The sequence below is a fragment of the Bufo bufo genome, chromosome 2 (assembly GCF_905171765.1).
Source record: "Bufo bufo chromosome 2, aBufBuf1.1, whole genome shotgun sequence".
Lineage (NCBI taxonomy): Eukaryota > Metazoa > Chordata > Amphibia > Anura > Bufonidae > Bufo > Bufo bufo.
In genome coordinates this window covers 717,453,771-717,467,283 of record NC_053390.1, presented here as the reverse complement: position 1 = coordinate 717,467,283, position 13,513 = coordinate 717,453,771, and the positions used below count along the sequence as shown (strand labels likewise).

Here is a 13,513-nt window from a genome sequence, read left to right as displayed (position 1 = left end):
TGTGAAGGGGGTGTCATGTAATATATGAGTACAACACAGTAGTTAAAGGGAACCTGTCACCATGAAAATGCTGTATAATCTGCCAGCAGCATGGTATAGAGCAGGAAGAGCTGAGCAGCTTGATATATAGATTTGTGGGAAATTATTCAGCAAAATTTCTAATTTTTTAATTTCAATTGTTGCACATTCTAGGCTTTGAAGTCCAGGAGGCGGTCCTATCAGTGATTGACAGCCTTCCCTCTATGACTGTGTATACAGAGATAGCTGTCAATCACTGACAGGACCGCCTCCTTGATGTCAAAGTCCAGGATGGACTGGAATTTAAATGAATAAATTAAAAATTTTATAGAATCATTTATTATAAAGCTATATATAACTCTGCTCAGCTCCTCCTGCTCTATAACATGCTGCCCTAAGATTACATTACACTCTCATGGTGCTAGGTTCCCTTTAAGCTGACAAAACACATTAGATATATATTGGCCGAACCTGACGATGGTTTGGTGGGGGCCTCCCAGCTCTCAGCCTACAGCAGGTGTCAGCAGAAACAGGGATCAGGCTGTTGGATTTCAACTTGCCTGGTTCAGTTTTGTGTTCATTGGCTGATAAACCTGTACACATGCACACTCCATCAGGAACACGTGTATGGAGACGCTTGGAACGGATAGCTCATATGTATGGCCAGCCTTAGAGCCTCTCTCCCCTCTAGCTAATAAAGAAGGATCCAGATTGAGGACCCCCTTCCCTGTGATACTCATATACCCTAATAGAGCATATGTATGTACACAGTGCTGATGGCACAACCTGTGCTGCAGATATTAGCTCCATCTAAGAGTAGATGGCAATACAGTAGCTTGTGGCATTTTTATGGTATATGTTTTCTATACTAATGTGCGTGTTTTATCACCAGGATAAGCCGAAGCATGGCCTGAAGGACTACTACACGTGTGTGACCTCTGTCACAAGGAAACATTTCAGAGAGTTATTCCGGAACTTCCGCAACAGAGATACATTTAGATAAAATGCCATTTAGAGTTTGTGGTAGGCATGACCACGTTCAGACAACGTGGCACCATGAGATTGTTTCACTGCATAGTTAGGATTTTGCACTGGTTATTATTCACTTTTATTTGTGAAGTTCACAAAAGCATGTTTTTATTTGAATCAATTTTTTACATATTTATATTAAGTTAAACACGGATTCAGGCACATCTATATGTGTCACACCCATTACATGCTGCGCTGTATAGGGATAATAATAACTATTTAAATATTAGACACAATATGGGCTTTCATGTAGAAAAACTAGCGCAGAAAAGAGCAGCTGTCTTAATAGGTCCCTCATTTTATATTCCAAATTGTATTGTTGGAAAGAGCAACCGCTCGACTTTTTGTCTAGTTTTATGACTCCTGGATATTACGTAGTCAATAGGGCAGGTTGAAAGACAATGAAAGCTGTGAGCGCCCCCATGTGTGCACACAGAGTAGTGAACCTGTAGATATGGTAAGATTTATAGGCATGTTAACTAGGGTTGCAGTTAGATAAATAAGACATGAGTTATAAAGTCTTGGTATGACAAAAAAAAGAGAAAAGCAGAATGACTCCGCCATGTCCACCACTAACGTTGCAAAAATATGCATAGACGATAAAACACAAAGACATACAATCCAAGGCAATAAAACAAAATACCGCATAGACACATAATGAGGAGATGTATCAAAACTTGTGACAAGTGGTCTACGGTCACCAGATCCCAGTCCTCCTTGTTTAGAGAACCTTCTAAAAGTGGTTTCCATTTGCACCACTTTTGATCATTCTCCCTTATTGTGGTTTTTCTTGCTCATCGGTCCACACACTATAAGGCCTCTTTAAAGCAGAAGTCCACATGGACACTGAAATTTGGGCCTGGTCACATACCTGCATTTGTTTTCTCGTCTGAGCCTTCATCTACCTGCCTCAGAGCCTGTCCTCCCCGGTTATGCAGTAACCGGGCACCATTTTGCCACTTCCTGTCATTATTATTTACAGTCCTCATCCCATCTGATGACCATGCACATTGCTGGGCCAACAACAGTCTCTGATTGACGATATACAAGTCAGTCAGCGCTTGTTTAAAATGCCTTTCACGCGGCATGATGCAAAATGAAAGGGGGATCAATGTTCGTTATCATGACCACCCCCCATCATATCCTCTTTTTACACAAGACAATGACCTGCTGACAAATGCCGATTTTAGCGGCTGCAGGAAAGATGCGATCACCTGACAAATGAGTTTTTGCTCATTTGTTGGGTGATTGGCAGAACCTTATTATCAGGAAAGTATTGTTCCCGATAATTGACCAAATCTTAGGCCAGTGTAAACAGGTCTTCGGTGTGGCCCAAAAGGTAAAGTAGTTCCAACACGGCATGATATACAAAATGAATCATTAACTAAAGGACTGAATGCCAGCCCATGTCAGTGTAGTCACTTTTTTGTGTTAGGCCTCATGCACACGACAGTTGTTTTTCTCGGCCTCCGTTCCGTTTTTTTTGCGGATAGGATGGGGACCCATTCATTTCAATGGGTCAGCAAAAAAATGCTGATAGTTCATCCGTTTGTGTTCTGCATCCGTTGTCCATGTTTTCCTTCAGCAAAAAAAATAGTGCATGTCCTACTTTTTTCACATTTGCGGACAAGGATAGGCATTTATTACAGGGATCTGTTGGGAAAAAAAGGGATCCTCCAAAAAAAACGGATGCCGCACACGTTTTTTTTTGAGGACACACAATTTGCGGACGCAAAAAACAACTGTCGTGTGCATGAGGCCTAAGGCTACTTTCACACTGGCGTTTCTGGGTCCGCTTGTGAGATCTGTTTCAGGGGTCTCACAAGCGGCCCAAATAGGATCAGTTCAGCCCCAATGCATTCTGAATGGATAAGGATCCGTTCAGAATGCATCAATTCGGCTGCGTTTGGTCTCCATTGCCTTTTTTAGTCGGTCACTAAAACGCAGCTTGCAGCGTTTTGGTGTCCGCCTGACTATGCGGAGCCAAACGGATCCGTGCTGACTTATAATGTAAGTCAATGGGGATGGATACGTTTTTCACTGACACAATAAGGTGCAATTGAAAACGGATCCGTCCCCCATTGACTTTCAATGTAAGTCAAGACGGATCAGTTTTGACTTAGACTTTTTTATTAATGACTAATGCAAATGGTCCGTTCTGAACGGATACAAGCGTTTGCATTATCGGTGCGGATCCGTCTGTGCAGATACAAGACGGATCCGCACAAAACGCGAGTGTGAAAGTAGCCTTACATGTGCTTCCTCTAAAGTTTAGTTTTATACAAAAGATAAAGGGGGTCATTTCTTAAGACAGATGTTTTAGAAACCGGTCTTAATAACCCCTGCACTGGTGTGGTGGATCTGCCAAAGTTATGTAGAGGCGCCGGCCTCTATAGAACTTCATCGTATCCACTGCTGGCCTAAACGTACACCAGTTTCCGTGCTGGCATAGAACATTTTCTACTCCGTGCTGGCATGAGCGGGGAAAAGTCGCGGATTGCGGCGCAAATAACCTTTGCACCGCAATCTGCGACAGATATACACCAGAAAACTGGTGTATATGAGTTCATAAATGACCCAAAGTGTCTGAAATACGACTGTGATAAAGCTCCTTGCTTATGTAGACAAAGTGGATAGAGAAAGTCACTAACCACTGTGAGGAGGAGACCACAGAATATGGACATGGCAGGGTGATCTGTGCAGAAAATGCCAGATGAAAGATATTTCATTATGAAATGACAGAAAAGACCGGATTTTAGTGATAAGTGATTTTACCTGGGCCTGAAATATAGTCATCTCTATCATCACCATCATTTATAATTCTGCCAAGTATAAGTTGCACAATGTACAAATCCCATTCAAGTCTTAAACCAACATGAAGTATTGTGTGTTATGTCTTATGATTTTTCTTTGCTTCCTTTTGAAATGAGATGACCAATATATGTACCACGAAAAACTAAGAGACAGCCTGAGAATGATTTAACAGAGACCTTTAATTAATTGCAATATTCAGGACACACATTTACCCCCAAGTGTAAATATGAGCTACACACATTGGAACAGTCATGGATGTGTCTAGCATTTCCGCTTCCCAAGACTGAACTGAAATTGCTCTTTCCTTTACCTAGTCTTCCACTTTAAAATCAGTTGCGAGCAGGTTAACCTAGTGGCACCATGAGTGACATCATATTGACCCATAAAGATCCCATGAAATCTTCACAAGATGATCCACCTTGTCGGGCCTAAGACCCAAACCTGTTATATCATTGCATCACTGCACAGGTCTTATATAATATTAGAGAAAAAAGGGTGTGATTCTCTTCAGCTCCACTGAGGTAAATAGGACGGAGCTGTAAGACCAGACACAGCCCATGGACATGAGTAGCACTGTTTCTGGAGGGGGGGGGGGAAACATCAAACTTTTCCAAAGCTCATCCAAGATTGAAGTTTGGATTTCACATTCTAATTCCCTTGTTGAACCTTGCAAACTGAATTCTTTCTTGAGTTCATTTTTCTTGTGGAGAACCTTCCCAGTAAAAGAGCAATGTCCAATATCTTCATGCAGTCCTATTTATCTAGCCAGCGCCCATCAGCACCACACTACCATGACTTCTTCAAGCTCAGACATCCAGAAGCAAATCAAAGCTCTGGTGGTTTCTGATAATCAGTTGTCAAGACACAGGCATTGAATGGTAAAATTTTGGACATGCAGGCATGTTGAGTACTCCCCAAGCCACTTACTGCTGTGTCTTGACTATCCTGATGCCTTCATTTTCTGATGAGGAACAGTGCCAACATGAATAAACACATGGTTGTGACAGTTAATCACAGGAAAAGCAGTTGATCACAGGTAGGTTTAGGGTATGTTCTCATGGGGGATTTTGACATTGTCCCACTCACTGATTATCTCCAATGAGTGGAGCTAAACCAAGAGCGGGCACCCTCCACAGGTTCTAGCGGCATCTGTTCACACATTGCGCCAAGAAAGGTTGTACGAACTGCAGGGCTGCCTCCCATTAAAAACAATGTGTGGCATACACCTCACGGCTGCCACCTACATTTTGGTGCAGAGTCCACTTCAGAATTCCAGTGTCATAAACTACTTTGTGAACATCCCCAAAAAGTAGCATATATGTTTTTGGCCAGAGATCATACAAAAACACTGCCATATGTGTCAGTAGAGAACAAACCACATGGGGGCAGCAGAGCAAGCGAACAAATAGCAATCCATTAACTGTTCCCTACGGAGAAACATATGCCGAACATGCACTTAACACAGCTGTAGGGCGGTAGCTATAGGGAGAGAGCAGGCGTTTATGGTGCCAATTATCTCCCTGGGTGCAAATGATTGGACAGGTTGGGTCACAAAAGGAGTCACCATTGGAGCCATTGTGATATTATGAGGGTTGTCTGAGACTGGGAACTCAATGTCCATGAGGCCAGGCACGGTGTAAAAAAAAAGAACACCTGTACAAAGTTTTTCCAGTCCGGTGCCGAGCTTCTGTCTCCACAGGTCACCGCAGCCAATCGGTGGCCTCAATAATGACCTATGCAATGCATCACCATTAAGGCCACTGATTGGCTGGAAGTAGCGATGTGCATGTCACACTTCTGATCCAGCAGGAACTGGAAGAGCTTGGCGCCTAACTATATTGAATAGGTGAGTGGGTTTCTTTTCTACTAGGATTAGCCCCACAGGCATTAGTTCCCCGGCTCAGAAAACCCATTTAAATATGTGTGTGCATGCAGCTTCATATTAGGTTTACAAATTATGGTAATAAGGTGGCTCAGTAATATTACATGTTTGAAGGAGTTGCTGATATAACAGAACATGAAATGTACTACAACCATTGTAATATACTTTATGACAAAACATGGTCCCATGACAAGCACATTTAGTTATCTGTTGTACAAATGATTTTATCAAGAATGTAGAACCCATGAGATGTGCAGTCACCTCAGCCCAGACATTCAGTTTGATTTGGAGTGCAGATTTAGCAGGGGTTACTGTCATAGTCAAATACTGCAGAAGAGTACTACTGAGCAGAGAGTATAGAGGACAGTGCACAACTGAAGTCACAAGGGGGAAGATTTACTAATGAAAATGCACCTGAATTCTGGCTCAAATGGAGACAAAATTTTGGCACCTATTTCTGGTGCAAAGTAAGCCAACTAATCAGTAGTAAAAACTTAGACTAGACAGGTTTACGTTGCATCAGTCACTGTTAAAAATGTGGCACATTTTTAGGTTGAGGTCAGTGCTTGAAGTGGGCCGGAACGCGGCGGTACTCAGTACCGCCACTTCCAAAAATTGCCCTGGAGAGTACCAGCACCTCTCCGTGCGCCCAGTACGTGGGTTTCCGGTACCGGAGCGCAGCGGAGAGCTGGCAGTATCTCCTCCCTAATGTCGTTGGCTGGGCAGCTAGTGGAGGGGGGCGGGTCGTTGCAGAGTACGGCTCAGGCTGGCGCAGGCAGGGAGTTGACCTCACGTTAGGTGACGTCAACTCCTTCCCGCGCGCCTGTGACTGAGGAGCTATCAGTGCGGCGACCAGTGACTGGTCCTCCTTGGAGTCAGGAGTCGGACGGTGCAGCAAAGAACATCGACTTTGCTTTGGAATCCAACTTCTGAAGAGTACTGGTGAGTGACAGGCACCCCCCCTCCCCCCACACACATTAGTTCCTCTCTGTACCAGTACCCCCCCCCCCCCCCCTGGCAGGGGGGTACTGGTACAGAGAGGAATTAATGTGTGTGATGAGGGGGGGGGGGGGGGGTCTGATGTGCAGGGGGGTACTGGTACAGAGAGGAACGAATGTGCGGTGGTGGGGGGGGGGGGTACTGGTACATAGAGGAACTAATATATATGTGTCTGATGGGTGGGTCTGATGTGTAGGGGGCCCCTGCACATCAGACCCCCCCATCACACACATATATATTAGTTCCTCTATGTACCAGGACCCCCCCCCCCCACCACCGCACATTCGTTCCTCTCTGTACCAGTACCCCCCTGCACATCAGACCCCCCCCCCCCTCACCACACACATTAGTTCCTCTCTTTACCAGTCCCCCCCCCCCCCACCACCACCACCACACATTAGTGCCTCTCTGTACCAGTACCCCTCTGCACATCAGACCCCCCATCACACACATATATATTAGTTCCTCTATGTACCAGTACCACCCCCCCCCCACCACCGCACATTCGTTCCTCTCTGAACCAGTACCCCCCTGCACATCAGACCCCCCCCTCATCACACACACACACACACATTAATTCCTCTCTGTACCAGTACCCCCCTGGCAGGGGGGTACTGGTACAGAGAGGAATTAATGTGTGTGTGTGTGATGAGTGGGGGGGGGGTCTGATGTGCAGGGGGGTACTGGTACAGAGAGGAACGAATGTGCGGTGGTGGGGGGGGGGTACTGTACTGGTACATAGAGGAACTAATATATATGTGTGTGATGGGGGGGTCTGATGTGCAGGGGGGGGGAGCACCGGCGCCTAATAGAGTACCGGCACCTCTTTTGGCCCACTTAAAGCACTGGTTGAGGTCACACATACGGTAGTATAAATGCTGCAGATTTCCAGCTGCCGAATTGCATGTGAAAAATATACAGCGTTTTAAAGTAGCAGCTAAGTGAATGAGATTTACTCAAACTCATCCACCCGCGGCATAAACATTTGCAGCCAAAACTGACCTGCAGTGCAGTTTTTAAATCTACAGCATGTCAATTTATGCTGCGACTTTTCATTGCCGATTTCACTCAGCAATAGAAAGAGGGAAATCTGCAGCAGAAATTCTACTGCTGAAACGGCCTAAACACTTACTAAACGGCCCTACACGAGCCGAGAATTAAACAGATTAGCGCTAACTAGCGTTACTAGTAACGCTGGTTAGCAATGATCTTGCAGTGTAAATGCACCGCCGATTACCGGCACAAAAGATCATTGTTCCCCGGGTGCAGATTGTGCTGGGTAAACGTGATCTGCTGCAGGGAAACAACGAGACTGTATAGGGAAGAACATACTTTGGAGGAGATCGCTGCATGTAAATGCACTGTTCTCTTCCGCTAGTGATCGGCAGATTGTCAGAAAGGAACACTTCCTTCCCGAAAATCTGCTAGATCATCTTCTCGTGTAAAGGGACCATAACAGTCTGTGTTCCTAGCACTAGCTCCTGCTTAACAGCCGAGGTCGGACGAAGCTCCGACTCCAGCTGTTAACCCTTTGATCATGCTGCAATCCATACCGTCCCATGGTCAAAGGGGACTCGTCTGTGATCAGGTCACGAGGTTTCCCAGTGACCCAATCGTAGCTGGGGGAGTGACATAAAGACCCGTGAGGACGCCAGGGCTGTCTGTACTGTAAGCCTTCTGTTAGGGCACACGATTGATACCCTAGTAGCAGCCTCTGTCATAACGATGCAGAGAATGATGTATTAGCATACAGGAGAAGTGTGAACTAAAGTCATCAAATGGGAACCCCATAATGGGATTTAAAAAATGTTTTGAATAATGTAATAAAAATTTTTAAACACAACTCCCCACCCCCAAAAAAATTTCCATTATTTACAGTAGAATACACTTTATTACAAAAATAAACTTATTAGGTATCCACACAACCAGAACAACCAGGTTATTTAGTGTGAAGCCTAAACTGCGTAAAAAAAACAAAGCCAAAAAATAAACATTTCTCCTACATAAAACAAGGCCTCAGATAGCCACTTAAGTGAAAAAACTCAAAACGTTACAGCTGCTGTAATGAAGAGAGGCAAAAATGGATGTTTCTGATCATTAAAGCTCTTTATACGGGCCCTGTGTAAAAGTGCTGCCGATCCCCTGATGATCCAGCAAACTTGTTCATTGGATGAAAGCATCGCTGGTGCGGTCACCTAAATCATTGTTCCTAGGCAGCAGATCATGCTGTCTAAACTCAGAAAAATGAGTGTGTATGGGGACGAGCAGTCACTCTAGTGATCGCTCATTACCATACAGTGGAGGTGACTGTAGAGCAGGCAATTATCAGGAACAGACAGTTTGTTCCCAATAATTGCCTGCTGTATCGGCCCTTCTAAAGGCGTCTTGAAACTATCTAGTTCAAGTTATACTGTATAAATATTAGATGGTATTAGTAAATCTGCCCCATTGTTTCTGCTGCACTAACTCGTTCATCTACAGCTAATCATAAATCTAATAGTCAACTCACACCTGTGGATTGGAACAATTCATCCGGAGTAATCATTGCCGCAGGTGACAATAGGTTATCGTGCACATCACTTGAAATATTGGATTAGCTTTACATACAGGCTCAAGTATCGATCTCCTTCTAAAAGCCAGCATTCAATTACAGGGCACAGGTTTACTCTGTTATAACTAAGAAGAACACAATTATACTGTATGTGTGTGTGTGTGTATATATATATATATACTTGTAGCCTTACCTCACCTCTGAGTACTATTTGCGGAAATGAGCGTTAGATCTTTAGATTTTGCAGTCTGGTTACAATACAACACTACTATGTACGGTATGTTAGTACAGGAACTGCAGTGTCGGCTCATTAAAGGTTTCACCTCTGTTTGAATTGAATTGCTTGTCGCACTTTTATTGAATGAAACACTGTAAATAAAACTATTTAAACTAAACTGAGTTTCGTATCTTGGCTGCAAGAAATGTCAGTGATCACACATTTTCGATTTTAGTAGGTTTCACTGGCAGCTGCTTAATAAATTCCAGTTGTATAACTTTATACTGATGAAACCATTGCAAGATACCAGGGCTTGAATGTACAGGTGGGAATACCTTGTTTGTATGGTTGTAGTTATCGCCCATGATAACTTAGACAGGTTTAAGGTGCATCAGCCACTGTTAAAAATCGCATATGTTTAGGTTGAGGCCACACAGAGTATAAATGCTGCAGAATTGCATGTGAATGAGAATTAATCAAACTCAACCACCCGCGGCATAAACATTTGCAGCCAAAACTGACCTGCAGTGCACCCTGCAATGGAAGGAGTGAAATCTGCAGCAGAAATTCTACTGCTGAAAATTTGCCCATGTGGCCTATACGCTTAACCCCTTAACAACTGCCCACTGTCCTTTGACAGTGGGCGGTGCCGTTCCCCAGTCAGTACCTTTGTCTTTTGGTGTTGCTGCATATGAGGGGGTTAAATGGTTGCAGGAGTTCCCTGGTGCTAACTGGCTATTACTAAAGGGCCCTTTACACGGGCCGACAATAAAACACATTATCGCTAACCAGCGTTACTATATATTTATATAGTGACACAGCGAGAGGTTTGTTCTGGGAAAACAGGTAATTTCCTCCCTATATATACAAATTGACAGCACTTTGAAATTGAAGGTGAAGTAATCATTGATTTTTAGTCAGCCGGACATAAATTTGCCTAAATTTATGTCCGGCTAAATAAAAGTCACTAATTACCTCACCTTCAATTTCAGAGTGCTGTCAATTTGTATATATATATGGATGAAAGTGTTCCTGAGGTGGAGCTGGGAACGAAATTAGACGAGCACCCAGGAAAAGCCAGTGAATGAATGAGTGCTGTGATCAGTTGAATTGTATTATTAAGGTATTTTCCTCCCAGCATGTGCTGCTGGGCTGATTTACAGCCAGGTGAGGTCAAATACCGGACCAGATTTTAAGTGCCAGTCCGGGTTTTGGCAGCACTTAGGCTGTCCTTAAATAGGCAGCTGGGCTCAGAATCGAGGTCTCTGTGTTGGCATCTGGGAGCCTTGTGTCTGGATGAAGGCTTGCTACCTGTTTGCCGTGAGAACAGGTTGGTGCTGCTATGCTCAAGGACTCTTTGAGGCAGAATTGCTGCATGGTGTGAATTGCCACCAGCACCGCAAAGTGACTTTTTGCTTCTTTATGACTGCTTGTTTTGTCACTTAAAGTGTGAGTAAAATACTGAACTGTTTGATCCAAAGAACTTGTTGCCTCTATACTGCGTCTTTTAATCCTGTCTACCAGAGCAATACCCCACAATTGGTGGAGGATGTGGGCAAGAGCAGTGAGGCTAGCGTGAACACCGATATTTTTGGTTTCTGCATTTTTTTTGGTATGGTTGTATGTCGTACATTAAACCAGCTGTATTACAACTAGTGCCCCACGACAAAATGGAGGCTGTTGTGAAGGCCCTTATGTAGGCTAATTTGCAGCAGCGAGAGACAAACCTGCAGCAACGAGAGGCTAATAAGCAGCAGCAGGAGACTAACCAGTTGCTGCTAAAACACGTGATGGCTTTGCAGACAGCAGGAGCAACCCCGAGCGTCCACGATGCCCGGAAAGCAGTCCGTGCTGCGATTCCTAAGATGACCCCTGCAGACGACATCGAAACCTACCTGGTGATGTACGAGAAAGTGGCCATCAGGGAAAAGCTACCCCGTGACAAGTGGGCTGGGGTCGTCGCTCCGTTCCCGGCAACTTGCCGGACGATTAAGCGGCCAACTACCAAAAAAGGGTGAGATTCTGGCAAGACTGGGGGTAAATGTGTTGGTCCGGGCCCAGCAGATGCATCAGTAGGGGTTCAACCCGGCTGTGCCTGCAAGACCCCAGTATTATAACTTACTTCACCTCTTGCAAAAATGGCTACAACCTGACATACTAAGTCCCACTGCTATGCTGGATCATCTGTTAGCCGATATGTTCTGGAGGGTTTTGCCATACCCTCTTCAGCACTGGATCGGTCAGGTGTCTCCTGGCAATGCCCTTGAGCTGGTGGAACGCTATAAAGCTACAAGGAATCTAAATGAGGGTTCTGTCGGGAGGGGGGGGGCGGCAAACCCCGGAAATCTCCACCCCAGGCCTGGAGATTTGAGCTGATAAAACCTGCCCGGTATGTACCCACGGGGGACCTGGCTCAGATAGTCTGCTGGCGGTGTCAGGAGCCTGGCCATGTAAGGGCTGACTGTCCCCATCGGGTTGAGCCCATGGACACTAACTATGGCTACCGTCAGTCGCTATATGCCAGGAGGCTGTGTGCAACAGGTACCCCAGAGTCTCTAGATCATTTGTGCCAGGTTGAAGTGGGAGACACTCCGGCAGAGGCTCTGCTGGACTCAGGGAGTCTGGTGACCCTAGTAAGGGCTACCCTGGTGCGGTCCCCTGAGTATACTGGCCGAGAAGTCGGGGTGATGTGCATCCACGGAGACTTAAAAGACTACCCCACCGCGCTGGTGTCTCTAACCACAGTGGCCGGTAGATGGACCCATAAATCTACATTATGAACTCATAATAGGGAGAGCCTTCCCGGCTCTGTGGCCTGCTATGAGAGTGACTGATACCCATAAGACAGGGGTAACCCTAGCAGAGTGGCCCAGCTCAGGGGGGAGACGAGAACCCTGGGCACCTGAGACCAAAGGGCCAACGATAGGGGTGACTGCCACTTCAGTGGAAGAGGGGGAGACAACCCCGCTAAGTGTGATGGTGGGAGATGTGGAGGACTTGCCGCCGGGTCCTGAATTGGCAGACCTCAATGTCTCCAGGGATAATTTTGGTACCGCCCAACATCGGGACCCAACCCTATCCCGCACCTGGGAAAATGTTAATAGTAAATGGGTGAACCATAACAACCTGGGGCAGAGTTAGTGTTTCCCCGTTTTGTGGTTCATCAGGCTATGTTGTATCGGGTAAACCAACTATGGGGTGATCCTATTGAACAGTTGGTGGGTCACCTGGGGCTGCAGAAAACTCAGGATTCTATTCTACAGAAGTTTTACTGGCCCAGCATATTCAAAGAAGTGGAAGAGTTTTGTAAGTCTTGCCTGACCTGCCAGATAAGACCCCTTTTAAGTCCAAGGTGATGAGGGAACTCTGTAAGTTGCTGCACATAAAACAACTACGAACGTCCGTTTACCATCCGCAAATGGACGGTCTGGTAGAACGGTTTAACCAAACATAAAAAAATATGTTGAAAAGGTAGTGTCTAAAGATGGGAAGGACTGGGACCTCCTTCTGCCCTATCTCATGTTCGCAGTGCGAGAGGTACCCCAGGTCTCTACTGGGTTCTCGCCCTTCGAACTGCTATATGGCAGACACCCTCGCGGTCTCTTGGACGTGGCCAAAGAGGCGTGGGAACAACAACTCACTCCACATAAGTGCCAATGAGTACGTTACCCAGATGCAAGATCGGATAGAGACAGTGTTGCCTCTTGTTAGGGAGCATATGGAGGCGGCTCAGCGAGCCCAGTGTCGGGTCTATAATCGGCAGGCTTGGGTCCGGATCTTTAACCCAGGTGATCGGGTTTTGGTTCTGGTGCCAACCGTTAACACTAAGTTCCTGGCTAGGTGGCAGGGGCCCTACGAGGTACTCGAGAAAATTGGAGATGTAAACTACAAGGAACACCAGCCAGGCAGGTTTACCATGTCAATTTACTCAAACCGTGGAAAGATAGGGAAACCTGTACAGAAGACAGCCCGCAGCCGGGTTTTCTAGGAGAAGAGGTACCGG

The 13,513-nt window shown here is 45.6% G+C and overlaps 1 protein-coding gene across 3 annotated transcripts in view; it reads left to right on the top strand.

Annotated features, from left to right (window-relative positions):
* Positions 1-2,573, top strand: part of MICU3 (mitochondrial calcium uptake family member 3) — a 193,284-nt gene extending 190,711 nt beyond the window's left edge. For all 3 annotated transcript variants that reach the window (XM_040418799.1, XM_040418797.1, XM_040418798.1), the window contains one exon: positions 911-2,573. Coding sequence is in view for 2 of the 3 variants with exons in the window: in XM_040418797.1 (XP_040274731.1) it covers positions 911-1,021 (111 nt within the window). In the remaining variant the exon portion in view is untranslated. The remainder of the gene's footprint in view (positions 1-910) is intronic.
* The last annotated feature ends 10,940 nt before the right edge of the window (positions 2,574-13,513 follow it).